Below are 24,240 nucleotides of genomic sequence, written 5' to 3' on the forward strand. Positions count from 1 at the left end.
GAGAGCCCACAATAACTCACGCTGGCCAGGAACAACTCTTTCCGCTTTTATTGTCAATGAAGAAATAATCAAATCTATATTACAATCTTAAAAACAGTAGAAAATGTGAGTAAAAATGCAACGGAGGCTTTTTCTCTTTAATGTGGAGACCATTATTACAGGGTGATGAACAATGGGCTTGTGTTATTTGATTTGAGAACTAGCTGTGGCATAAAAATCGTACCTGGCTACTCAAAACACCTCTTCCCAGATGGATCAGCCTGACACCTTGGCAGTAAAATTAAATACTAGAGACAGAAAGGGGTTGGGGTCCCAACCCAGGACAAGGCCTAATGCTCAGTTCTACCATTTACAAAGGGACCAGCCTCCCAGCGTCACCGCCCTGGCCAGGCCGGCTCCCGCCTGTGACAAGCTGAACCACCGAGTCCCGTCACCGGACAAGGACTGCGCTGCATCCGCAGCCCTGGCCACAGAGGATGCTCCCCAGCTGGGGGGCAGAGGAGGGCACCCTGCGGTGCAGAAGGCGCTGGCACCAGAACGGCTTCCTCTGCGTTTCCAATCATGTACGGCAGATCTGAGGGAACATCTGGAGCATCTGTGGGCCAGAGCCGTCCTGAGAGCTGCCAGCCAGGGTCCTTGCAGGTGGGGGAACCGGCCGATGGGCAGTGGCAGGCAGTGGTCGGTGTGGAGAGGAGCTGCAGCAGTTATTTCGTAGTGGTGTTAGTTACCCAGCAGGCCGACGGAGGGGAGTTTTTGGTCTTTCAGTGTGCAGGACTAGTGTGGCGCTCTCGCTAGCACGTCCAGACCTGCAGAGGAGAGACAACGGGAACCAATGGCAGTGACTGTTCTGAGCAGCTCTGTGGGCTTCTCTTCACCCTCTTGTGGAGCTTCCCTTTGGGCTTCCAGCATCCACAACACCCTCTGTCAAGAATTAAACCTCCCACCCGTTGAGAACCAGCCCCTTGTTTGTTTGAAGAAGGCTCCTAACTCATTTAATGCCCTAGTTCTAGTACTGGAAGAGACCAAACCATCAAGGAGAAGCCTGAGGAAACCAACCTTTACAGTGCTGTCCACGGCGCCGGAGAAGAGGCGGCCCCTGGAGACTGCGAGGGCAGTGACGCTACCCTGGTGTCGCAGCAGCGTCTGAGTACAGATCATGTTGTCCATGCTCCACACCTACAGGCACACAGGAGGCGTGAGACAAGCGAGTGGCACAGGGCTCTGGCACATCCCGAGCACCGGGAGGGGTAGGGATGCTGAGTGCCACAGGGTTCGAGCCAGGTGACACAAATTAAATACGAAGCCATGTGGCATGCAGGGATGAGGATCCCACATCCTCCCTTTCCCTCAAGGCTGACCATTCTTTAACAGTGCCAAATGCACAGGCGCAGCTGCACATCCCTGGACACATACCCTGAGAGACCGGTCATACGATGCACTGAAGACTTTGGTTTGATCCGGTGTGGAGATGACAGCGAGGGCGTAGACCGTACCCACATGCCCGGTCAGCGTGCGGACTTGTTCCTTTGTCTCTATATCCCAGACCTGCGGGAGGAGAGCAGGGCTCAGAGACTGCACTGGGCTGCAGACCACCAACTTCTCCTCCGAGAGGTGTGTCCACCTCCATACACACCTCCAGGCAGAGCTAGGCCCCCCATCTCCTTGCCCCTCTCCCCCAGCCTCAAGCCAACAAATGGATCAAACCCCGCAGTCCTTACATGGATGAGGTTCTCGTAGGTGCCACACACAATGTGGTGGTTTGTCACAGCGATGGAGTAGACGCTGCCTCCTGACGTCTGCAGCACGTGGACACACTCCAAGTTGCGGATGTCCCAGATCTGAAAGAGATGCCGGAGCAAAGGCAGGATGAGACCCATGCAGGGACCCCTCTCCAGGAGGCAGCTCCCTCGAAGCTCTTCTCCAGCCACACATGGAATCAGCCTGGCTCCGTGTGTGCCCAGATCACGTCTTTAAGGACAAATCTGTCCAGCTGGGAATGTTCAGTAGTTCAGTACTAATGAGCAAAGCCCTGCTATCTTATTTACCTGCCCAGCTTTGAACATCCCGGCTGAAAAAGTTGTGGAGATTGCACACACCTTGTGTGTGTGACTATGCACAAACGTGCACACACAACCCAGTCCTTGATAGCACTAAAAACCGATGCAGACAAATTAACAGGGAGCTATTAACACTGAGGAGGGAAACTTCAAATTCTCTTGTGTCACCCAGATGAGAGGTGAACTATTCATCAAAGCCTGAGCCAACACAGATGAAGGCATTTTGGAAACCACACACAGATTTATGGTAACTCTGCAGCCAGACAGTGACCTTCTCTTCTTATCAGTAGGACTGTCAGCGCAGATAACGCTGCGGCAGCTGAGGAGGCAGCATGAGGCACCATGGCTGTGAGGCCGCGTTTTATCTTAGCGAGCATCCCCCAGCAGCTGCGCTCCCAAGGACCAGCCAGAGCCCAGCCTTTGTGCCTGCAAAGATGCAATCAGCGTAGTAAAATCCAGTGTGTCAGCAATGCTACAGCAGTGCTCTCACATCCTAGCAGCTACCTTTTGTCCTGCTCCACCAACCCATGCTGCAGAATACGGATACGTAGAGGCACGGGGAGAGCCGATGCCTTACAGTTGCCACAAGTCTCAGGGTCCCACCTTGATTGTTTGGTAAGATCCGCTGTAGAGATAGTTTTGAGAAGCCACCAGCGCTCGCACCCAGTGATTGAGACCTGTCAGCTCCTTCTTCAGTTTGAGCTCGGTACCTACAATATCCCAGACCTGCGGAAAGCACAAACACACAGACACACACATACATGGAGGAGAGTCTCAGTGGGACTGGGCAGTGATGGGGCAGAACAGGTCAGCCTCTAGCTCGGGGGCCAGGCGCTGCCCACCCTGCCCAGCCAGCCAGCACAAGGCCCTACCAGCTCACTAAGGGGAACCTTGTGCTGGCTCTCCTGCCCCTTGGGAATCACCTGAACCCACTGACTTGCAGATAAAACACACAACAACTATGCTGAGTAGGCACATTCTCTGAGGGCCTGGGAGAGCTCGCTCAGAGCCTGCATTATCACTGGCAGAGACCCTTCCCTAGCAGAGCCATGGGCTTGAAAAACCTAAACCCAATCTACAGTAAAGAACTGCTCTGGACTTCCACTCCCAGCCTGTCCCCACAAAGCTCCAGTCCCACAGCTCCTGGGAAACCCTGGCCGAAACCCCCAGCACGCAGGGATCGACGGATCTCACCCCACCGCTCCAAGCAGCGCTACTGGCCTGCTCGGCTCATCTGGCAGAAAGTGGCTGGGGACAATAAAAACAAAAGGCCCCAAGTTCTCCTTCTGCTTAGTGCTGCCTCACTCTTCTCCAGCCCCGAGCACTCTCGAGATAGCTAAACCACTCCAGGCCCCAGATAAAGAAAAGAGCATGCGCCCTCTTACAGATGGACAGTCCCATAAGCTGTCTCACCAGGAGCTGGAAACGGAACCAAGGGAATCCAGCCAAGGTTTTAAAGGGCAACTTGCAAAGCTGTTCCCGGATTTCTGCATGCTTTAGGTAAAGAATGCAGATTCAAGATCCTTTGGAGGGGGTTTCAAAATGGGCATTCTGAATTCCCAGCCAATTCTGGACCCCAGACACAATTCCCAATGGTCTGAGTAGGTCTGCTGGGGGCCCAAGGAGACCCACTCTCAGGAACTGCCAAGATACTCCACCTGCAGCCTCAGGTTTACAGAGCTGGAAGAAACAAAAGCTGTTTTTTCAGCCAGATCCAGAACATCTTTGACTTTAGCACAAAGCATGGGCTAAACCTCTGCAGTGCTGGCTGCTCTGTGTAGCTGGGCTTCTCTGTGTGGCTCAGGAGAGTGTAGTAACATTTTGGTCACCTACAGACCAAAATGCCACTTTCTTCTTGTTTGGACACTGCTGCTTGACAGTTTGTACCATCGGTCCCCAACCAGACCAAGAGGAGCCACCCCAGAGCTCTACCTTGATGGCTTTGAGAGAGCCGCTGAACAGCATGTTGTGTGAGGAGACCAAAGTGCAAACAGGATTGTCATGTGCTCGGATCGTGTTCACTTTCTGCAGGTTTTGAATATCCCAGACCTGCAAAGGAGAAGAAGAGCGCCCGTGAGGGGCAGGGGCAGGCCCCTTGTGCTGAAGTCCTTCCTCTTTGCCTCTGAAGGCAGGCAACCACACACACGCAAAAACACAGGCAGGATGGGGCACTTGTACGAGCCACTGTCCTGGCTTGATCAGAACTGACCACCCTGCCCCAGCTCAGAGCACTGGCCACCTGCTCCCCATGCAGGAGCGGGGAGTGGGAAATCCAGCCTGCAGGAAACACCCAAATCCAACCCACGAGTCACTTGGCTGAAGGCAGTGGATAAAGCACGTACACGTCATCAGTCTTACACCACTGGCAGCTGAAGAGCCTTATAGAAAAAAGGATGCAGGTCCCTGCTCTACAACAGCCTGGGGCTGGCCTGTAAATCTCGCATCCCAATTGCGAAACAGAGCAGGGGTCCTGGGTACTCACAATAATGGTGCAGTCAGCAGAGCCACTGTACAGCTTGTTCCTGTAATGTCACCAGAAAACAAAAGGAGGTCAGCGAGGGAGAAAGAGTGCAGCGTCCCAGCTCGTTCCCAGGCACCGTGCTGGGAGAGGAGCTGCAGTCCCATAGCCTCACTAGGCCAAGACTAAACACACCAACCCCAGGAGCGGAGCCCAGGTCTCGTGGGGAGGCCAGGCTGGATTGGCCCTTCGAGCACGAGGCCAGGCACCCGCTGGTGACCAGGGAAAGAAGTCAGGACAGCAGGGGAGGCCAAAGAGATATGTGCTTTGTCGATTTTTAAAGAGCAAAGAGGCAAGATGTGCCTCTCATGCACAATCTTGGCATGTGCAGGACTGAGGATGGCAATTGTAAGGGTGTGCTCAGGAGCCCCAGTGCTGTCCCCACTCTCTCCTGCAGGGGCAGGTGTCCCTCTCCACTCACCCCTGGATGCAGAGAGCCAGTACAATTCCATCGTGACCCTCCAAGGTCTTTTGGCACTTGTATGTGGTACAGGTATCCCACACCTAACAGGAAACACAAGTCAGCAGAGGGTCACACACCGGCAGACAGAGCAGCTGGGGACCCGGGCAGGATGTCAGCAAAGCCACAAAAGCAGCGAAACAAGGAAACAGGCTGTCACCTGGGCACCTGCCTTCCGGGCTCCCAGGCAGAGATAAGCTTGTCTAGGAAGGGAAATTTACTGCAAAGGGTCAGGTTGAAGTTAATGAGACACTGGACAGCAGCACACATCAGCCCTCTCCAGCGCTGCCTTTCACAGCCCAGGCCAACACAACACACTGAACCAGGGAAGCAGCTCCCGGGGTCCTGCTTTAGCAATTCACAGCCCGTCCTAGGGCTCCAATGGCACAGCACAGCCTCCTCTGCCACTGCAAAGGTCTTCCCCACTGAGCAACACACCAGTCTCTCAAGAGAGGAAACATGGGAATGTGGTGCCCAGAGCAGCCAGGTCAGGGGAGAAAGCTGTTTTCTTTCAATAAAAACTTTCAATAAAGTACAGCAATGTCCATTTTCTTCCATGTGGCTCTTGCTATTGCTCAAAGAAACTAAACCAAAGCTCTGCTCCTGGCAGGGCTAGTTGCAGCAGCCTGTGTGGTTCCCCAGCCCAGCCAGCAACCACCGGCAGCCAACACGGTGACATTGGGAACTGTTGTTTAGGTTGCACTGGAGCAGTGCTGTCAGTTTGAGTTACTGAAAACAGGACAAAGAAAAACAAACATGCCATAAAACGGAAAAGGACACATTTGATCAGGGGAAAATGTTTTTTTCTAAGATCATTTTTTATAACAAGGGAAAATAAAATCAGAAGCCGAAATAGGCTTGGATGCCCTCAACACCATATAAAGCAAAACCAGGAGCAGAAAAACTAATCAGGGCTTTGCAAAAACCACTATTTGTCCTCGATTTCACTACCATGTAACATTTCCTCACAGAGAATTTTGCCCAACTGTAACTGCAAAGAATAATTTAAGATTCTTTGGGAGAAACTTTGGGAAGTGACATCCCCCCACCCCACAAATTGCAACACAGCTTCTGTCCCACCTGAAGCACATTTACAAATGCAGAAGATACACAGAAGAGGCAAGCTCTTACCTTAATGGTTTTGTCTGAAGAGCCACTAAAGAGCAAGTCTCCTATGGAGTAAACGCACAAACACCAGACAGGACCCTGGTGTCCCACAAAGGTCCCCTTGCACTTGAAGATCTGCTGAGGATCATAGGCTACAGAAGAAACAAGAGGGCAGGTGAGAGGTGAGGAAATGCTGCTGTGCCATGTCACAGTGAGTTTGGAGGAGACAGAGCTCCCTGCACTGCCCGGCAGGTCCTCCTTGCACTTCACGTTGTTGCAGGCCAGAAGGAACCGTGAGACCCTCCCAGTCTGGCTGGAGGGTCTCATGTCTCACCCTTACAGCTCATTGACTTATCACTGCTTTGAGCCCCAGGACTCATTTCCCTAGTGCAACTCCCGGCCTGGACCTAGGGAGGCCAGAGATGCAGAGACCACTTGACATCTCACCCAGCAGCTAATAACCCTGCAGCACTGTGAGTTCCCCTTCAGCCAATGCTTCTGACAAACTCTCCCACCAGTATTTTCTTCCCGCAGCAGCAGTGATCTCGTGAACAAATCATGGCCGCACCCAGAGACAACTGTGTCCATGCCTAAAAGGGCTCACTGGGCCATCAACCCAAACCCAGCCTGAGAGGATGAAAACCACATGCATACTCACATCCAAGGATGCCCATGTTGAGCCGAGCATTAATGTGGGAGAGTTCATCCTGAAAAACAGAACAAGCTGCATGAGCTGCAGAGCCATCAAGACCAGTCTGCCCTTCTGGGCATGGCTTTAACTGTCCCCCTCCACTGCTAAAACCACTCTTGCTTTTGGACAGGTCTTGACTCCCTGTGAAGGCCCTCCCTCAGCAGCTGACTCATTCTCTGATTGGAGGTCTCCTGCTTTAGGACTGCACGCGTACATCCCTCTGTCACCTCCCTCCAGAGACCACGGGGCTCTGACAGCATCTCAGACCTGCACTAAACTCCTCAGTATTCAGGCAGGCACAGAAATACCTTTCAGAATATACTGTCCTTGCTCTGCCATTCACCAGACTGCTAAAAATGATCAAATCGGTTATGGGGACTGCTTGTTCAGCTGGGGTCTTGAAGTCCACCTTGCTGGAGAAGAATTGGAAGGTCTCTGTAGTCTCCTCCACAGCCCAGTCCCTACTGCATCCATGGGGACCCTCTTCATTAGTATGCTTAGGTAAGCCAGGATGAGCTCCTCCTGATCAGTACATCCAGTGGGATGCAGTCTGCCTGAACTGGGGAGGAACGTCTGTCTAACACCAGTGCTTGAATAATGTCCAAAATCATGAGACAGCTCTCACTCCCAGCTTGTTAGCAGGGATCTGCTTATCTTCCTGCTTTCTCTGCAGGCAGGGAGAAGGGCATGCTGTCCCTGGCTAGTATAAAAGGTACAGGAGTGCCCAGACTTTGGAGCAGAGGGCTCTCTCCTTGCTGCAGGGGTCCTTTCCTCTGGTAACACATTTCAAGAGCAGCAACAGGCTGAGAAAAGATAGCAGGAATAGTTAAAATGGCAGCTCAGATGCAGTGACCAGAATGTGCTCACTGAGCTGCTTTTAACTCAGCCTAGAGGAAATCTTCACCCAGACTCCAGCTGCAGTAAAAGCAAACCGAACCTGGGGTGAGCAGAGCCAGCAAGCAGGAGGGAACCCAAAAGACTCCCCCCACTCAGGAGAAGCCTAACTAGTAGCAGAGCCAGCAGCTAACTGCATGCAATCCCTTTCCAGCCCCTGGGCCCGGCCCCCTCCTCACGTTCAGCATGGAGGCATCCCTGCGGAACTCCATCAGGTCCTCGCTCAGCTTGCTCTGGTTCTCGTCCAGCACATCTACGAGAGATGGACAGGCCCATAGTCACTGCAGAGTCAGTGACGGCATCCAGGGGAACAGGCAGAGGACACCCGCTGCCACCTAACCTCTGAACAAGGAGGGAGGAGAACCCACTGCTGTTATCAGCAGGGAAAAGCAGGAGGGTGTCTGCTACTCAAATGCAAATTGTACTTGAATGCTGAAGACCCAACAAATTTCAGAGGCAAGACAGGGCTGGGCACAGCAACGGTGTCCAGGAACCATCCTCGCTCCAGGATGGCTGCATGGTTGGCTATTCTACTCACTGATTTTTATGGGGGCCTGTGCCCATGGAATGCACAGGAAAAAGTCACAGGAGAAAGGTGGTAGCTGCTAGCAGACATTTCTAGGAATTGCCATGTGATCAGTGACTGCAGGATTAGGTCCCATGATGTTCTGGCAGCAGAGAAATCGATGGGACCCCTATTTGTTGCTCTGCAAGGAGTATCTGAACCTCCTGAAACCTGCTCAGCACCAGTTTTAAACATGGAATGAATCCTGTAATGCACCATCCTAACAAAAAGCTGTCCTGTCCTTACAGCTCTGACCACAGATCTTGTCCAGTGCACACTCACCAAACTTGAGCTCCAGGTTCTTCTCCAGCTGGTCGATTTTCTCTGAGAGCTTCCCCAGCATGGAGCGCAGGAAGGCAATTTCCTGGTCCTTCTGGGCCATTGCCACCTGCATCTCATGGAAGCGATCATCTGTCTGCTGCAGGAATTCCTTCAGACCCTCGAACTTGCATGTCTCCAAGTGGGTCTCGTAAGTGTCTTGATTTCCTATGAATGTACACCTACAAGGGGAAGGCAGATGCTGGCTGGAGCAGGGCTCACACCGGAGACCTCCTTGCTCAGCTGGTTCCCGAGAGGGAGGTCTGAAGCCTGTGTAGGTCCCCAACTGTTCTGCTCCTCCTACCAGGAGCAGTGGTATTGTGGTTCACCATGCTACTGGGTGTAGGCAACTGCAGGGCAACATAGAGGCCAAGCAGCTGCCATTCTTCCAGGCAGGGCACTGGCCCCCAAACTGAACTGTCTGTCTCTCTGTCTGCCTAGGTAGTTGCAAGGAAAAGCAAATCTTGGGCAAGAGACAGGACGTAGTGTCAGTTCGTGTGCTCACCAGGAGCCCAACCTATGAGCCATCAAAACCAATGGAAAAAACTGCAACTGACCTCGGCAGGTGCCGACTTGGGCCTGCAGCATGGCAAGGAGTCACGGCTGCTCTGTCAGGACTTGCCTTGCTCTGCTTCTGCCAAGACATCTCTTCCTGTAACAGTAACCTGTGCATCCTGCAGGGAACCCCCAGCCCGGGCTGCACTCCTGTTCAGGTGACAATCAACCCTCCAAGGCTGATCAGCACCTCCCTTGCCCTGGGACCAGGACTGGTTTGAAAGACACTGCTACGGTGCTTGCATTACTCTTGTACTCATCCTCCTCCCTGGTGGCTCTGGCCACATGCACTGCTCTGACTCTCCTCCAGCTGGTTCTTCTGCCTACGCACCTCAGCCTCCTGCTCGGCTGCCAGCAGGGCTTACAGCTGGGCAGCATGACCTGCCCGTTCTCAACAGGAGGCCCAGGGGCTGCCTTCTGCAAGCCCTGCAAGCCTGATCTCAGTCTCAGGCCAGTGCAAAGCACTGGGCAGAGCTGCTCAGAGCCCATGGGGCTATCCCAAGGCTGCAGTAGCCAACAAGCAGCTCAGAAATGAGCTCAGTGCATCCTTGCCACTAAAAAGCACCAGCTCCTTACCCGTATTTGGAGTGGGGACATTTTATGTGCTCGCACTCTTTCAGATGTGCCTCCAGGTTCATTTTCAGGAGAGGTGGGCAGCTGGGGTTATTGGGGCAGCGAACTGGCCTGTAATCACAGCTGCTTTCATGATCTCTGCCCATGGAGAGAAGCAAAAGGAGGGAAAATCAGCGATAAGCAAAAATTAATGGAAACAACACAGATCATCAAGAAAGGAGCAAACCAGCCCTGTGAGACTGTCAGGTGATCGAAAGCCTCCTGCTCTAAGATTGCAATTACAGCTTTAAATTCTCATTTGGCCAGTAAGCTGAGAGTAATACTACGCCACATTTATGCAGTGAACATCTGCAGCTGATCGACTGAGCCTTCAGGCAGCTATCAACCACAGGCAATGGCCAGGTGATAGGGAAGACATTGCATGCACTGTTGGGGATAGGGAGAGAGATAGATTTCAGATTCCTAGGATATAACTAGGATAACTCCTCTTACAAAAAGAATTCCAAGGTCTTTGTTTGACCATAGCCACAGCGTTTCACCCCAAATGTGAGGTGGCTGTTTTCACAGTGTACTCCCTGTCGCAACGCTGAGACACTCAGGTAAGCTGGGAGCAGAGAACAGCATCCTTTCCCTGAGACCAGCCCATCTGCCATCGTCCTAAGACTGAGACATAGTGGAAAGAACTGTCCCCTCAAGTCACCCTGCCCATTCCCACACCCCTGCACGCCCCAGCACAGCACTGCTGGTGGGAGCTGCACTGTCCCCAGGAGCCACAGGGCAGCTCAGATACGACAGCAGATTGCTGGTGGTGAAACCCTTTCCCTGGAGAGGCTGCACGCTGGTAACAAGCCACTTACTTCCTGGCACTCAGTTTAATTGTAAACGGACATCCACGGGGGTCCACCTCGAAGGCAGCGGGCTTGCTGCTGGCTGCAGGCCGGCAGCCATACTTGCAGTGAATGAAGAGCTCCCCGATCTGCTCAGCCACTGCAATGTTGTTAACCACTACAGTCAGTTTGGCATTGTCCACAGGGCACTTCTCTGCCAGGTGGGGAAGCAAAAGAGAGAGAGAGTCAGAAAGGGCTGAGACACTGCAGGAGATTTTATTTTTTTGCTTTCTCTGGCCAAGATGGCCAACTCCCAGATGGGTGGCAATGGAACGAGCCATGAATATTCACACAAGGTCTGCAAGCCACTATCTCTGGTTTGTCTTGGGGCTTGGTGAAAAGTTACAGTTTATGTTAATCCACGATAATTTGAGCTAGCTGCCAATGAAAGAAGGCCACGCTAATTCAGACTACCTTGTGCTTGCTGAAGTGTGAGAGTATTCACAGGCAGTGACCACAAATCAGCAGGCGCCCCACACACAACCCGTTCCCCCACCCAGGCCTGGGGCTCAGCTCCTCTGCTGCCAGCAGGGCACTGCAGGCCAGGGATGCTGCAGCGAAGCAAAGACACGAGCTTTGAGGGCAGGAGCAAAACTGAGCAACTCAGGATTGCAACTGCAAAGCCTTTTGCTACAGATCTGTTAGTTGGGATAGATATAGCACAACATGGTGACAGAGGCTTAGCATGCAAAGAAGAGGGACCCCTCACATGTGGAAGATGAACATCTTAAGGCAGAAAGAGCTGCTGTTTTGCTGGACTCCCTAGGGAGCCTCCTCAGGGCTTGCTATTCTGGTAATACAAATGGCTTGGCTTTGTGCTGAACAACGGCTTTCCAAGAGGGGCACAAGCTCGTGCCAAATAAAGTCTTTTTCGTAGTGCAGAGTCCAAAGCAAGTGGGAGCTGGTTAGGCCAGGCCAGCAGCCAGACACTTGGGCTCCACCAGGTTTCTGGAAGAGCTGGGTGAGCTAAAGCAGCTCTGTGTCAGCGGCCAGAGAGCTGGCACTAACGGGATGGGGGAGGAGGGGTTTGATGGGTCTCTGCCAAACACGGCCCCCCTGTTCCTTAGACAGGCAGCCACAGAAAGCTTTCTGTCTGAAATCAATGGGTCAGCTCTGGGCGAGACATGTATTATCCTGGGATTATCCATTGCATATTCCAGGATTCGAGAACATCCTGTGCCCAAGAGCCGGGCCTAGCCCTCTAATGCCCATGCTACAGCGCGTACCATCAGAGCTCCGAGCTGCACAGTCACCCGTGCCCCAGCCCCTTGCTGCTGCAGTGGCAGCCTATGACTGACAGCTTGTTTTAAGCCCTTCAGACATCTTTCTGCGGGTTTCTTTTTAAGTGAAAGCAAACAAACCAAAAAATAACAGCGTTTTGGCTGCATCACACAAGAACAGTTCTGTACTCACCAGATGTTAAGGCACATCTTCTACAAAATGTGTGCTGTGGAGACAAAGAGGAACAGCAGTGTCAGCGTAAACAATATCGGACAAATTATTCCCTGTGGCTAACAATGGGAAAGGTGGGAGATACCAAAGCCTGTGGCACAGGGGCCTCAGCAGCTGTTCTGCCTGCTTTATACCTCAGCGCGCTCTTGAGTCTGCACCAGAGGGCAAAAACCAGCTGCTTGCTCAGGCAGCTAAAAGTGCAACACAGGTCCTGTTCCTGAGAAGTATTAAGCACATGGTTTGAAGCTTTGAGGGTTCTGCCCTGTTCAAGATCAGGCCATGATCACGGTGCAAGCCAAAGCCACGGACGTGTTCTGCCACGCTCTGATACTCCTATCCTCCAAGTCTGCATGGGGTTTCTCTTCTTCACCCTCCACTTACTCCGTGTCATTCCTCTCATTTCCCTGAGAAGTCCTCAAGGGGAAGAGTAAGGGGAAGTCTGGCTTGTCCCTGTCCTTGGCGAGTCAGCCCATCACATGTATCTCTCTGTAGCTCTTCTAACGTAGCTGAAGCTGTCCTGCTGGTTTGTAAGCCCATTAAATGCACTGTAAATTTTGCCACTTTAAATAGCTCTCTATCACTCTATTCTCACAGCAGAAATGTATGGTAACAATTTAACTTGATAAAGTAGCAAATTCAATCTAACATGCTAATGAATATAAAGAGAAGAACAAAGGCTGCAGCATTTTACTGGTCCTGAACTTGGCCCGTGGGTTCCCTGGAGCCTCCTCAGCCAGATTCCCCTGCCACAGGGCCAGCGCTTGGCAGCAGCGCTGGAGAGGCTGCAAGTCACTCTTCAGAGCTGTTATCTGCTGCCCTGCTCACGCAGCCTTTTCCTGCCCCGCACAGCTGCATGGTGCTCTCTCCAGAGCTGCCAAACCAGGACTGCAAATGAAGCCAGTCTGCTTCCTGCAGCAGATTTTTTTTTTTCTATATATTAACCAGTAAATCTCAGTGTGTCCATGAAGAGCTGCATACTGAAATGGTGCAGCGAAACTGCACCAACTTCCAACACCTTTGGGGATAGCACCCTCACTGCAATAAACAATCCTGCTCTCTGCTTTTGTTGCTACAGCTCCATCCTAGCAATCAGAAGCACGCCAGAAGCCTTAGAGAGCCTATCACAAAGCCATCTTTCTTCACATGGAGCACAGAAGCAGGAATAATATACAGTTTCTATTAAATCCCAGTAAAATGCAATACAGAAGAATATTCATAATACTCTGTGCCTTTCATTAGAGGATCTCAAATCCCTTTGCAAGCATTAACTAAATGAAGCTTCAAGCCATTCTTGTTTTATAAGAAACACTTTCTTCACAACTGAAGAGCAGCCGTTCCCAAGGTGCCCAGGAGGCAGCAGCACTCTGCAGAGCCCTTCAGGACAGGGAATGAGGAGTTTTAGACCTCACTGAAGCCACACCAAGGAGACTGAATGTGGCCAGGATAGGGAGGCTGACAGTACAGATCTCCTGGGAAAAGCAGCCCAATTTTAAGCAACTCCCACGCTTCTCCAGCTAACTGTAGAGTGCCCTGCACACCCCATTGCAGACTGGTTCAGAGCTGCCTTGTGGGGAAATCTAACGCATGTCCATCAGCATCTCTGCTCCTATACTGGCCTGACTTCCCTGGTCAGGGGCTGCCTCGTCTTTGCTCACTCAGGTTGACAGTCAGGGCTTCGCTATAGGTCACATAGGACATCTATGGAGCCCACGCTCATGATTTGGAAGAGTACTGCCTTACCCCACAGGTTGTGATGACTGGATCCTTAAACACACTACAGCACAGTTGGCAGCACAGCTTCACAGATGGTTGTTCAGCAAACACCAGTGGCTCCTGAAGAGGAGGAGAGAAAGGGACACAGAGAGCACAAGGATTAGTCCAAACGCAAGAGCCTCCAACTCTGCAGAAGGAACAAAACAACTCTTCAGTGGTGAGCCTTGGGGAGCCTGGGGCACAGGGCACGCTAATTATCTCATTATCTCAAAACAAACTTTTGTCTGGATCTGCTGACCTCCAGTATGTAAGAGGTAGAGGAAGAACGATGTTGGGAATGGCTGGAGACCCTTAGCTCATCACAAACTGGGGGCCACCAGCATGTGGATCAGGACCAAGAGCAAACTGCACAGACCAACTTCTTTGCCAGAGTGACTCGAGTCACCAGAACTGCGTGAGCTGCACTGTCTGGTGCTTTTTGCTTGGTTGGACTGAACAGTGTTGTCAAAAATGTCCCCCGTACTAGCCTGAAGTTTAAAAGCAATTTTAAAACAGCTCGCACTTTTGTATTATTGAAACATCCTGAAGGAAGGGCTCTTTCATTCCCTCATGAAGCAGAAACAACATTGTTTCTGCCGCAGTGGGCCCATCTCTCCAGTTTTGTTTACCAACTAAGCCTGCTGGAGCGCGGGCTCTGAGCACGTCCTCCTGGAGCAGCACAGCTCTCCACTCCACGCCAAAGCAGGGCTTCACATTTCAGAGCATTTCAAATCAGTCACCGCAGTTCGGTCTGTCTTTTCATCTTGTGCTGCTCTCAGAACTGCAAACACAACCCCCTGGGTTCCTAAATGTGAAACGCACACTTTTATCCCAGATCTGTGGCAAAATGCCGCCTGACCTTTTATGCATCCAGTCTGGGGTTAGTTACTGGGTCACAAGCTAAGCTCAGCTTAAAAGTGTCCTCCCCCAACAAAAGTGCCATGTGGACAATTCCCCACCCTCCTAGGGCTTACAGTCAAGTCAGTGGGGTGCCATGCAGCCCTAAATGCAGGATGGGGCTCAGAATCAGTGGGGAATTGTATTAGTCTTGCTGCCTGGGGCTAGACCACCAGCCTAAAGACTTGCAACCCCCTGCTGCTCTGCAGCAGAACCAGGGAATCACACATGACTTTGCAAAGACTTACAGTTTTTCTCAGAAGCAGAAAAGTCTCACCATTGTCCCCTCTTTACGTATGGGGAAATGCACACAAGGAAGCAAAGTAACTTGCAGAAGTCAGCGGTGGAAACAAAATCAAAACCCGGAGTCCTGACAGCCAGGCTTTTAGTTGCCAGACATCATGAAAATCTGCCCATGATAGCTCTATGTACTCACAAGAGTCCACCAAGTTACTCTTTTGACACTGAACTTCCTAATACTGCTCCTTCAGACAATCCCAAATACCTACTGGCTCCTCCTCTTCCTCATGGAGTGAGAACGTTGAGCGCAAGGACATGTTGGACTCAGAGTGCAATGAACGGACGGAGATAGCAGAGTCAGAGCGGCGTGGGGTGCTGATCGGAGGCTTCAAAGAGATAAAAACCAGTTCTTGTTATTGCAAATAATTCTCCCTGCTCCAAAACCCTATGCAGAGTCTTCAAGTGCAGTTCCCCCCCTCCACAAAACTCAGCTGCTCCATTTGTTCATCCACTCTGCCAAGCTGCATTGAGTGGCCCCCAGAAGTAGCATGCCTCGCTGCTCTGTGTCCTTCCTGGCAGCCGCGAACACTGCACCATGCTCAGAGTCAGGACAGGCATCATTCAGGTTTAACTTACTAAACCAAGCTGACATCTAAATTCCAAGCACGTAACTTTCTCAAAGGTGCATTCATTTGTATACTTACCGTGCGCACCCGCAAAGCAATGGTTTGGAAGAATTAATCCTTCACAGAAAGCTTTGTAAATCTCCCCAAGAGACAGCTACCAGCTTCTGCAATTTCTATAATCTCAGCAGCAGCACTTGTTGTTTCACTCGCTATCTAACTTCTGCCAAATTTCTTTGCGTAAGTGTGGAGACTTCCTTCTATTCAATTCAGTAACAGACTGGCTTTGTCGCTTCCTGCTCGGGAGGGGAGAGCTAAGTGGACATCGCATGCACCAATCAAGAAAAATCCCACTGGTTACGGTGGCCTTGGGATTGGCTTTGAGGGAATGCTGCCGCTGGAATATTAACCAGCAGTGCATCTCTAAGGGTGGAATATCAACCAGCAGTGCGTAGCCAAGTTGCAATTCAGCGTCAAAGTGAAACCGGAGACTCTTCAGACCACGGGGTGATTGGATTTGGGGGTCTAGAACAGCCGGTAGTGCAGCCGCTGCTGGGTTACTCTGGAAGAGATGCTGCTGGCAGACTGGGAAGAGTGCAGAGCAGCAATAAAAGTTTTCAAGGAGCAGAACAGACAGGCTGACAAAGAAATGGCAGAATGAAGCCATAAGCTTCAGATGCTTGGCATCAAGAGATGACCAATGCCCAGGCTGCCTGCACCTGCATGTATCACACCTAGACGTGGCTTGACTGTAGCCTACATCAGTCGCAAACTCCTAGAAGTGCTGGCTGCAAGGAGCTCTGGAGATCGCTGGCCCTGCTGCCCGCTTGAAGAGGGACTCTCCCTGGCCCTGGATCAGGTCAGCCCTGGCACTGCCCAGCTGGAACGGGGAAAGCTGCACAGATGAGACTCCGCCGCCCTGGATTCCTGTCCTGCACTACCTTGTAAGCAAAATGTTTTTTCCTCACGTTCAATCTGAACCTCCCAAGCTGCATTTTGTGTGCTTGCCCTGGGTGAAATGTATGACACCAGACCCACGGACAGACAAAAGCAGCATAAGAGGCCAGTGGGGCAGTCAGGAAATTCAGCAATGAAAAATGTAAGATGAGCTTCAGAGACTGCTGTCTTCCCCAGAGACAGACTATACTGCAGCCTGAGTGCAGTCCTTGCTGGGCTGCAGAAGAGGAGCACACCAGGATCCTGCTGGTTCTTCACACTGCTCTGCTTCTTAATTTTTATGATACCGGGATCCTAGGAGCTCAGAAATGCTGCATCTGCTTAGAAGCCAAAGCATAAAGCTCTTTTTCTTAAAGAAGGCATATTTATTGGCTAAATATGTAAACCTTGAGGAGGAATGGTTATAATGAGGTAAATCAATTTTATGTGTATCCATTAATTTTATTATTTTCCTCCACTAGTAACAGAAGTTATTAAAATAACAAGAATGACTGTGCATAGTTCCCATTCTGGAGGTGACACGGAGATCAGGGCAGCAAAGGCAGGCTCTGCAGGGAGGCAGTTTTATCAAAAGCAACATCCTCTGTGGATCACAGATGGAGAGGAGGGGGACTGCAGCCCAAGAGCTCTTTCAGGAGGCAGGGGTATGAGACACAGTCTTGCTAGGCTTGTGCAACACTGCGGGCTCAGTTCCCTGTGTCCCGGCTGGGCCAATGCTGGTGTAAATTACGCAGGAGGGAAGCTGATGTGCTGAGAAAGGTCATTCCACTTGGGCTGTAGTGACAACGCTGAAGGCAGAGGTGTGCACTGGCATTTACTGCCCCTCTAGGTATCTGCAGCCTTTGTTTTTGCCAAGCAAACAAGGCTAAGACGCGAGAGACCTCAGCCCTACGGGGTTCGTCACTGCACTGCTTCCCACTCCTAGCCTAGCTATTTAGACTGAGCTTTGCAGCACTAGTCGTGTGTAGAGCAGCCAGCACAAGGGGACTGACTGCAGGGTGCTCTTGCACTGCAAACAATAACAGAGCGTGAGGACCACAGGACACCCACCCTAGGGGCATCTGCACGAAAGCCAAGGAGTGCCAGGCCCTGCCACAGGGGCAAGGTGGCACAAGTGGCACTGCTTCGGGCAGGCTTGGATTTGGGAGGATCTGTCAGAAAGGTCCCACCTCCCCACAGCTGCTCCAGGGCTATTTCTGCACTAAACATCAAGTCCATCCTCAAACAGCCCAAGGATGGAGTGCTCAAACATCTTTTGATGGAAGATGGATAGCTTATGGCTGGCTAGTACCCCACTCCAGCCTCTGGTTCAGGGGTGAAGCTCCCTGTAAACAACTGAGACTTTGGACAGCCAGTCCAAAGCCCTTCTTCCATTAGTATACATTTGCCCCAATATTCAGCTGTAATCTTTAGGTGCAGTTCCCATCATGTCAGCTACAAAAGCAGCCTCTGTGTGAAGACTCTAGTACAGTCCTTGTTCCTGCTCCCTGTAGGCATAGCAAAGCTGGGAACCCGTAGCACTGTTTTCAGGAAAGATGACAGCAGCCGGCTCAATAATCCCTGCCTTGCACGCAAAACACGCTGCTCTGCTTTTGGTTTCATTAACAGAAGCTTTAAAAAGAAAGAAAAAGGGGTGGTGGAGGTCACAGGAGGGCTCTGACTTGTCTCCAGCTGTCTCTCTGATGGCTGACAAGCCCTTGGCAGCTTCTGGAGAAGGGAAAACTTAGCGATGAGGAATGGAAATCCCAGATTATTTCTTGACAAAGCAAAGGAAGCTTCCTAAAAGGGTTAGTGAGAGTTTGTCTGGAGCAGCAGGCAGAGCAGGGCTGTGGCGCTTCTGGTTTGTTAGCACCTAGGGCTGCAGGCTGCTTCCTGAACTGCTCATTAATTCTCTTGCTATTTTTGGTTAAGAATATTTAGCACTCCAGGGAAGATGGGCTGAGACTGGCCAAGAGGACTGAGGCTAGGTTCTAGGAGAGATCTCTCCTATTCTTAGCTGCACACCTCAGTTTGCCACACCGTAGTTTTCAAAGGAGTCAGGGAGCTTCTCCATCAGACGTGGCTAAATGTAACATCCCCAGCACCGCCTGCTCCGCTGGAAAAATCCTCACCTGTACTCTGCGAGAACTACACAGCTTGTGAAAAGGGAAACATGAAGAGCACAGCACTCAGCCCACGGGATCAGCGCTGACAGCCAAGGGCTTCCTGGAACAGTGGCCCAGCACCATGGATGTGATGGAGAGTTGCATTTGCCAAGGACACGAGGCAAATGTTCAAAGGACTTTTTGAAAAAACAAACACACGCTCAAATAAAACACAGCAAGATCTCTGAGCAACAGAAGGAACTTTATAGGATGCTGACAATAAAGCTCTTTGCAATCTGGTGTCAAATTTATTTTAAGAAGTGGTGTAGCTCCATACTGTTGCCGACCCCACTCTCTGCCAGTGCCTAACTTCAGCAGCAGTAGTGATCCATTTATCCCTGGCTTGGAAGCTGAGTCTTGTAACCTGACAAAGTCTACAATGACTTACTTAATTTGAAGAGTCTACTACTCACATGCTTAAATCTAAATAGGAGCTTGTGATTATGAGATGTGGCTGGAGCACTAGGGATAGAAGAAGATCAAGGCCACAGAGCTATCTCCATTCACTGAGGTTTGCTTTGCTGTTGCTGTTCTTGATTTGATTGATTTAGCTGATTTAATTTCTCTTTAAGCAGCTAACCCTGAGGCTTGTTGGATCACTAAATTCCCCAAAAAAGTTAGTCAGAAGTGATGAATGAGAAAGCTGGGTACAAAATTAGGAAGTGCTTTTCTGCAAAGATATTGCGAGACATGGGAATGGTTTGTGTGAGAAGACCCTGATGATGTAATCCCCAGGAGCCGAGCATAGTCTGTGGTGTCCGGCATCCCACTCCGCACGTTTCAAACGTGCGCCCTGCGGTCAGAAGCCCCATCTGGAGGTGGAAAGAGGAATGGATTTTCTGGTCATAACTGCAGGGCCGGCTGTGCTGCTGGATGGTCCATCCAACACGCCCTGATCGAGACTGGCCTCAGCCACAGCCCCAGACATCGCTGACAGTAGCTCTCTTTTCTCCCGAGCTCAGGAGACCCAGAGCACACTGCTCACATCAGAAGGCAGGTACACCCTCACAAGTAGGCCTGCGGGATTTGTAGCTCCTGGGCTTTGTAACCACATAATATTTTGAAGCAGTCTGAAAATGAGCACCAGCAGTACCAGCCTAATGCCCCAGGTCAGAAGCAGCCTGTGCTTCCCCACTGCATCAACCCTGGGAGCAGCCAGGAAATGCTGAGGCTGGTCCTGCCTCTGGTGCAGACATCTGCATGGGAATGAGGAGGGAGGCAGAGAAGTCCAGAGGAGAACCAGACGTCTCTCATTTGACATATAATCAGCTAAGCCAGTCAGCAAAGGGGCTCCTGGCAACACCTACCATGCCATCGTCCTCATCTCGTGGGGAGTAGGTGAGTGTGCTGGAGGAGGATGGGGTCCGACGATGCTGTTTAAAAGTATTGGTCCCGTCAGCTTTAAAGCAAATTAAAAAAAAAAAAAAAAAAAAAAAAGCAAGCATTTAGGCTCCTCAGTAACATTTCTGAGCTACAGGTCAGTCTTTGTAGCTGTAAGTGTTCCTTGAAAAAGGAAAAGACTAGGGATTTCCCAACTCCAGTTCTTGACCTGGACATATCAGTGCAGGCAGAACAATCCTGATCTCTGATAGCTTGCTGAAATGCATGCAGCCCTTTGAAGGCAGCTTGCCCAGAAAAGAGCACAGATAATATTCTACCAGGTCCATAGGTTAAAAATACTATTAAAAGGAAACCTTATACTCCTACATATTTCAGTCACTGACAAAAATTACTTCGATCCAGGGAGGTCTGGATATTCTTGTAGCACAAGGGAAACGTGCTAAATTAAACTGGAGATATTTGCATAAAGATCATATTACTGACTTATATAAAATTTTGAATGTAAATATTCAAGAGTCCAAAAACATCTAGAGTCCAGAGTCCTGTACAAATGTAATCTAAACATTTCCCCCAGGCAGATGTTCATTTCCTTATCTAAATCAGTGTCAAGTGCCACAGTTTATCTTTACTAAAGTAAGGATATTTTTATTCCAAAATGAAACCAGACCTCTTCCTACATTCATACCACATGTCAGAGCTCAGACTCCTCACCTGCTGGGCTTTGAGGAACAAAGCACAAGAATTTTAAATGAGCAGGTACACTTGCACCCCCTCTTGTATGAGTTAAAAAAGGCTGGGGTTTTACCAAAGTGTCCAGAGTGACTCGCAGTCAGGCAGAGAGTGAAAATGGGAATTTTCAGTGCTAGTAATGATTGTGTGAGAAGTCACAGAGCTAAATAAGATTTCGGAGTAAGCTCTGTATCAAACCCCTATCCTAATTTCAGGAAGGGCTTCCCAGTGGTACTGTTAAGTCTGCCTAATGCGAGAAAACTTCTGCGCATGCTCATTTCCATCACGCCTGGTAATCAGATGCCATGATGAAATAACACTTGGGCTGCATAATACTAAAAACAGCACCTCAGCACCTATCTGTAATGAACACAGTGATTCTCCCAACAGCTTTATGATCTGTAGAACAACAACAACAACAAAAAAATGGTAGGAATCACACATAGTGCTTTGGGGAGCAGCTCTATGCATGAAATACACTCACCCTTTGTGATGGTTGTCACAGCAGAGTAGGCTGGCCCAAAAGTTGTTTCCATTCTTGTCTGAAATATTGACAAAATGAAGGTCAGTGTGTATCAAACAAGCCCAAAGGCTTGCTACCTTTCCTCAACTGGTGAAACAAATGTACATATATATTCCCAACTTTTATCTGTGGATATTGTGATTTTTAAGAGGCAAGAAAGTACCATATTTTCAAAAGCCATCTTCATTTTCTCAAAAGAAAGGATGAGAACATAAGAAGCAGCCCTAGCCCCTATCCTTTGCCAAGAACACCGAACCTTACCCCGTTAGTGTTTTCGGAAGTAGTGATGTTTGTTGTGCCACTGGAGAAACGATTGTAGCGAGCGTTCTTGTTTGAGCTCATAATCTAGGCCAGCATTTGTTAGTCATGGGAAGTTTGCTCTGTGGAAGAAGAAAGACAGAAGGAGAGTTAGGTTCATTGTACATATTTTCCTGGGCTCAGAGAACAATCTCCTGTAACATTAAGTCCAAGTATTTACCTAAGCTCACATAAACCTGGATTTTCAGAAGCAAGTGGCAAGGTCAAAGTCAGGTTCCTTCCAATCATTCCTGCATGAGTGTTCAGCATTTTCTAAAGATACGGTATCTTTTAAAATAACTCCTTAATCACCCAAATACTGGAATACCCATAATCATTAGCTGCTTTTACAGGTATAGAACTGTTTTAATAGAAGATAAGACTTCTCAGGAGACTCCTCTAAGACAGACAGCATTCCATTGGTCACGATACACATCAATCTTCTAAAAATGAGAGTATGTACCAGTTGTGACTGACAGTCCCAGCAGAGAAGAGCCCTACGCAGGATCTGTATCTAGTCCTCTCTCCCTCCCCTGTTTGAGCGTAGTTCAGAAAGCAGGTTACCTGCTGCTTCCCAACACACTTTGCACAGAGCAGTGTTTAGTAAGCAGGGTCGTAAAAGGGAGCCCCCTCCACAAGACACAGCAATGGCGAGCACAGAGCAGACTGTACCATGGCAGGCCGAGGGATTTTGGCAGAGGCCACAGACACAAGCCTGATCTTTCAGCCTGACGGGGAATTGCGAGTGCATGGAGGGCAGAAGAGGTCTCTGGATGTAAAGCTATACCAGTAAAACCCTTATCCCATTAACTGTGAGGCTCTAGCTGAGCTGGCCTGGACTGCAGAGCCTAGGGAGCTTGTTCACTCACAGCTTTGTGGCTCAGGCCACTTTCCGAGCACACCTTCCCATTCAGTCACCCGGGGCTTTGCTTTAGCACAAGGGGTTGTGACTGCCTGCCTTCCTCCAGGACCACCCACCCCCAGACGAAGGAAGAGGTGCCCTAGAAGCTCATCAGCCCCACATCCTTGTCAGCTGGGGTGGCAGAAAGGGATCCCTCCAAGGGAGCCCCTTTCCTGGGCAGGCTGTGCCATGCTTTCTGCACTTCCAGCCAAGGAAACCAAAGCCCAAACTTCCCTGCACCCCCAGAACTTACGGCTGCCTCATATTCAAAAGTGTGATTAGCACAGACCTCGTCCTGTTCTTGTGATGAACTCAGTGAGAGCTTTGCTATTTAATTCAAAAGCCCTGGGCTGTACTGCTGAACACAACAGCCAGGGCTAGATCTCAGCAGAAAGCAAAAATCCCACGTTTGATTTAGTTATATTTGCATTAAAGGAGTTATTTCCAGCACAGTCTGAGCTACGAGGACAAAGAAACCATGAGAGAAACCTCACTTCAAGTAACATGTTTGTGATTCTGGACCTCACTCCCAGTTTCTGCTCAGAAACAACCAGCAAAGTCTGGATCATCACCCAGAAAGAGAAAGCCTTTCCCCTCAGAAGTCAGCAGAGGGGCTCATTTATCTTCCTCCGTTGTTTATACAGTTTTTCTACTAGGTTCAAGTTTGCAAATTCAAGTATTACACAATAATAATCTGCAGAAACACATGGCGTTTGCTTTCTTTAACCTCTGTTGAAACCTGATGCTGGCTTCAGAGCACAAAATATGCTGTTGTCCCAGCAAATCTGACAAGATGCTCTTAAAGAGTCTCCTTTGGAGCCAGAGTACCCATAAGAAGGAGCTGCACCTCCTCTCTGCCATCATACGGAGATGCTTCTGGCTTGAGCAGAAGTTTCCATCAGAGGAGACAAGGGGTCAGCAGGGCACTGAGCTCTCCTCCCAACTTGCCCCTTCATCCTTGCAGCTGAAAGGTACTGCTTGCACTCGCAGGCTGTCCCACCCCGCCCAAGGAGACAGGGACCCTGCGCTCCAGGAATAAGCTGCTCAGGAAGGATCCTGATTAAGAGACCCCTTTCTGTCCAAGGTATAGTTAAATCTTAGACCTCTCACTGCCAGCAGCAGAGTCCAAGGGCTAAACAGACAGATCAGACAGACATATGCAGTGAGGACAGACAGGCCACAAATGGTTTACTAAGACACAACCAAAATCCTTTTTTGCCGGGCAAGAGCCAACCACCAGCGAAGGGCGCCTCGGAGGAAACACCCCGCAGATGCCTGCAATCGGCCGACGCAGAGCTCCCGGTCCCTTTCAGACGTGCCTGCTTCTGGCCCTGGCTGAGACGGCACCGCTCTGGCCAGGCTTTCACACTCCTGCTGCTCACATTTCCAACTTTTCGGGAGCTGAAGTGTCTTGGGTGTTTCTAGCAATTGGTTTTCCCTTATCTGAAGGTGACAAGTCCTAAATCTCCAACGTCTTTATAAAGGAGACCACTGTGATTTCTCTGCTTTACAGAACGGGAAACGGAGGGTCACAGAGGGACACGATCACACAGCGTAGCTGTGACCTGGGACTTGCCCAGGGCCTCCTTAGTCCCAGCCCAAGAGCATACCCACCTCCCCTGCGAGCCCCAGCACGAGGCTGCCTGCACACAGGGCCAGTCGCGCCCTGCACTCACATTTTAAACATTGCAAAGGCGACGCTCAGGGTGTCCTTGGCCAATGCTCTGCTAACGGCCGACAGCTCAGCCACGCCTGACAC

General features: G+C 50.4%; 1 protein-coding gene across 1 annotated transcript; it reads right to left on the bottom strand.

The window, feature by feature from the left end:
• Positions 1–37: 37 nt before the first annotated feature.
• Positions 38–21,666, bottom strand: TRAF7 (TNF receptor-associated factor 7, E3 ubiquitin protein ligase). The gene is made up of 21 exons (XM_009585493.1): positions 21,545–21,666; positions 21,245–21,302; positions 19,998–20,089; positions 15,236–15,352; positions 13,818–13,910; positions 12,039–12,072; positions 10,596–10,779; positions 9,742–9,876; positions 8,575–8,792; positions 7,907–7,980; positions 6,801–6,849; positions 6,167–6,294; positions 4,997–5,079; positions 4,540–4,579; positions 3,990–4,106; positions 2,661–2,783; positions 1,719–1,838; positions 1,414–1,545; positions 1,057–1,176; positions 509–806; positions 38–444 (listed from the first exon to the last, which is right to left on the bottom strand). The coding sequence occupies exons 1-20, from the start codon at positions 21,623–21,625 to the stop codon at positions 792–794; spliced, it is 2,013 nt and encodes a 670-aa protein (XP_009583788.1). The 5' UTR covers positions 21,626–21,666; the 3' UTR covers positions 38–444; positions 509–791.
• Between the last annotated feature and the right edge of the window lie 2,574 nt (positions 21,667–24,240).

This window comes from Fulmarus glacialis, unplaced genomic scaffold, assembly GCF_000690835.1.
Source record: "Fulmarus glacialis isolate BGI_N327 unplaced genomic scaffold, ASM69083v1 scaffold13649, whole genome shotgun sequence".
Lineage (NCBI taxonomy): Eukaryota > Metazoa > Chordata > Aves > Procellariiformes > Procellariidae > Fulmarus > Fulmarus glacialis.

What these genes read in the sequence shown, in the direction of transcription:
- TRAF7 (XM_009585493.1), bottom strand. Translation starts at nt 21,625, where the DNA reads ATGAGCTCAAACAAGAACGCTCGCTACAATCGTTTCTCCAGTGGCACA. An exon ending in CTTCAGACAAAACCATTAAG is followed by an intron (nt 5,080 to 6,166) that starts GTAAGAGCTTGC and finishes GTTTCCTGTTAG; the next exon opens with GTGTGGGATACCTGTACCAC. An exon ending in GATCTTACCAAACAATCAAG is followed by an intron (nt 1,839 to 2,660) that starts GTGGGACCCTGA and finishes CATCTCTTTCAG; the next exon opens with ATCTGGGACATCCGCAACTT.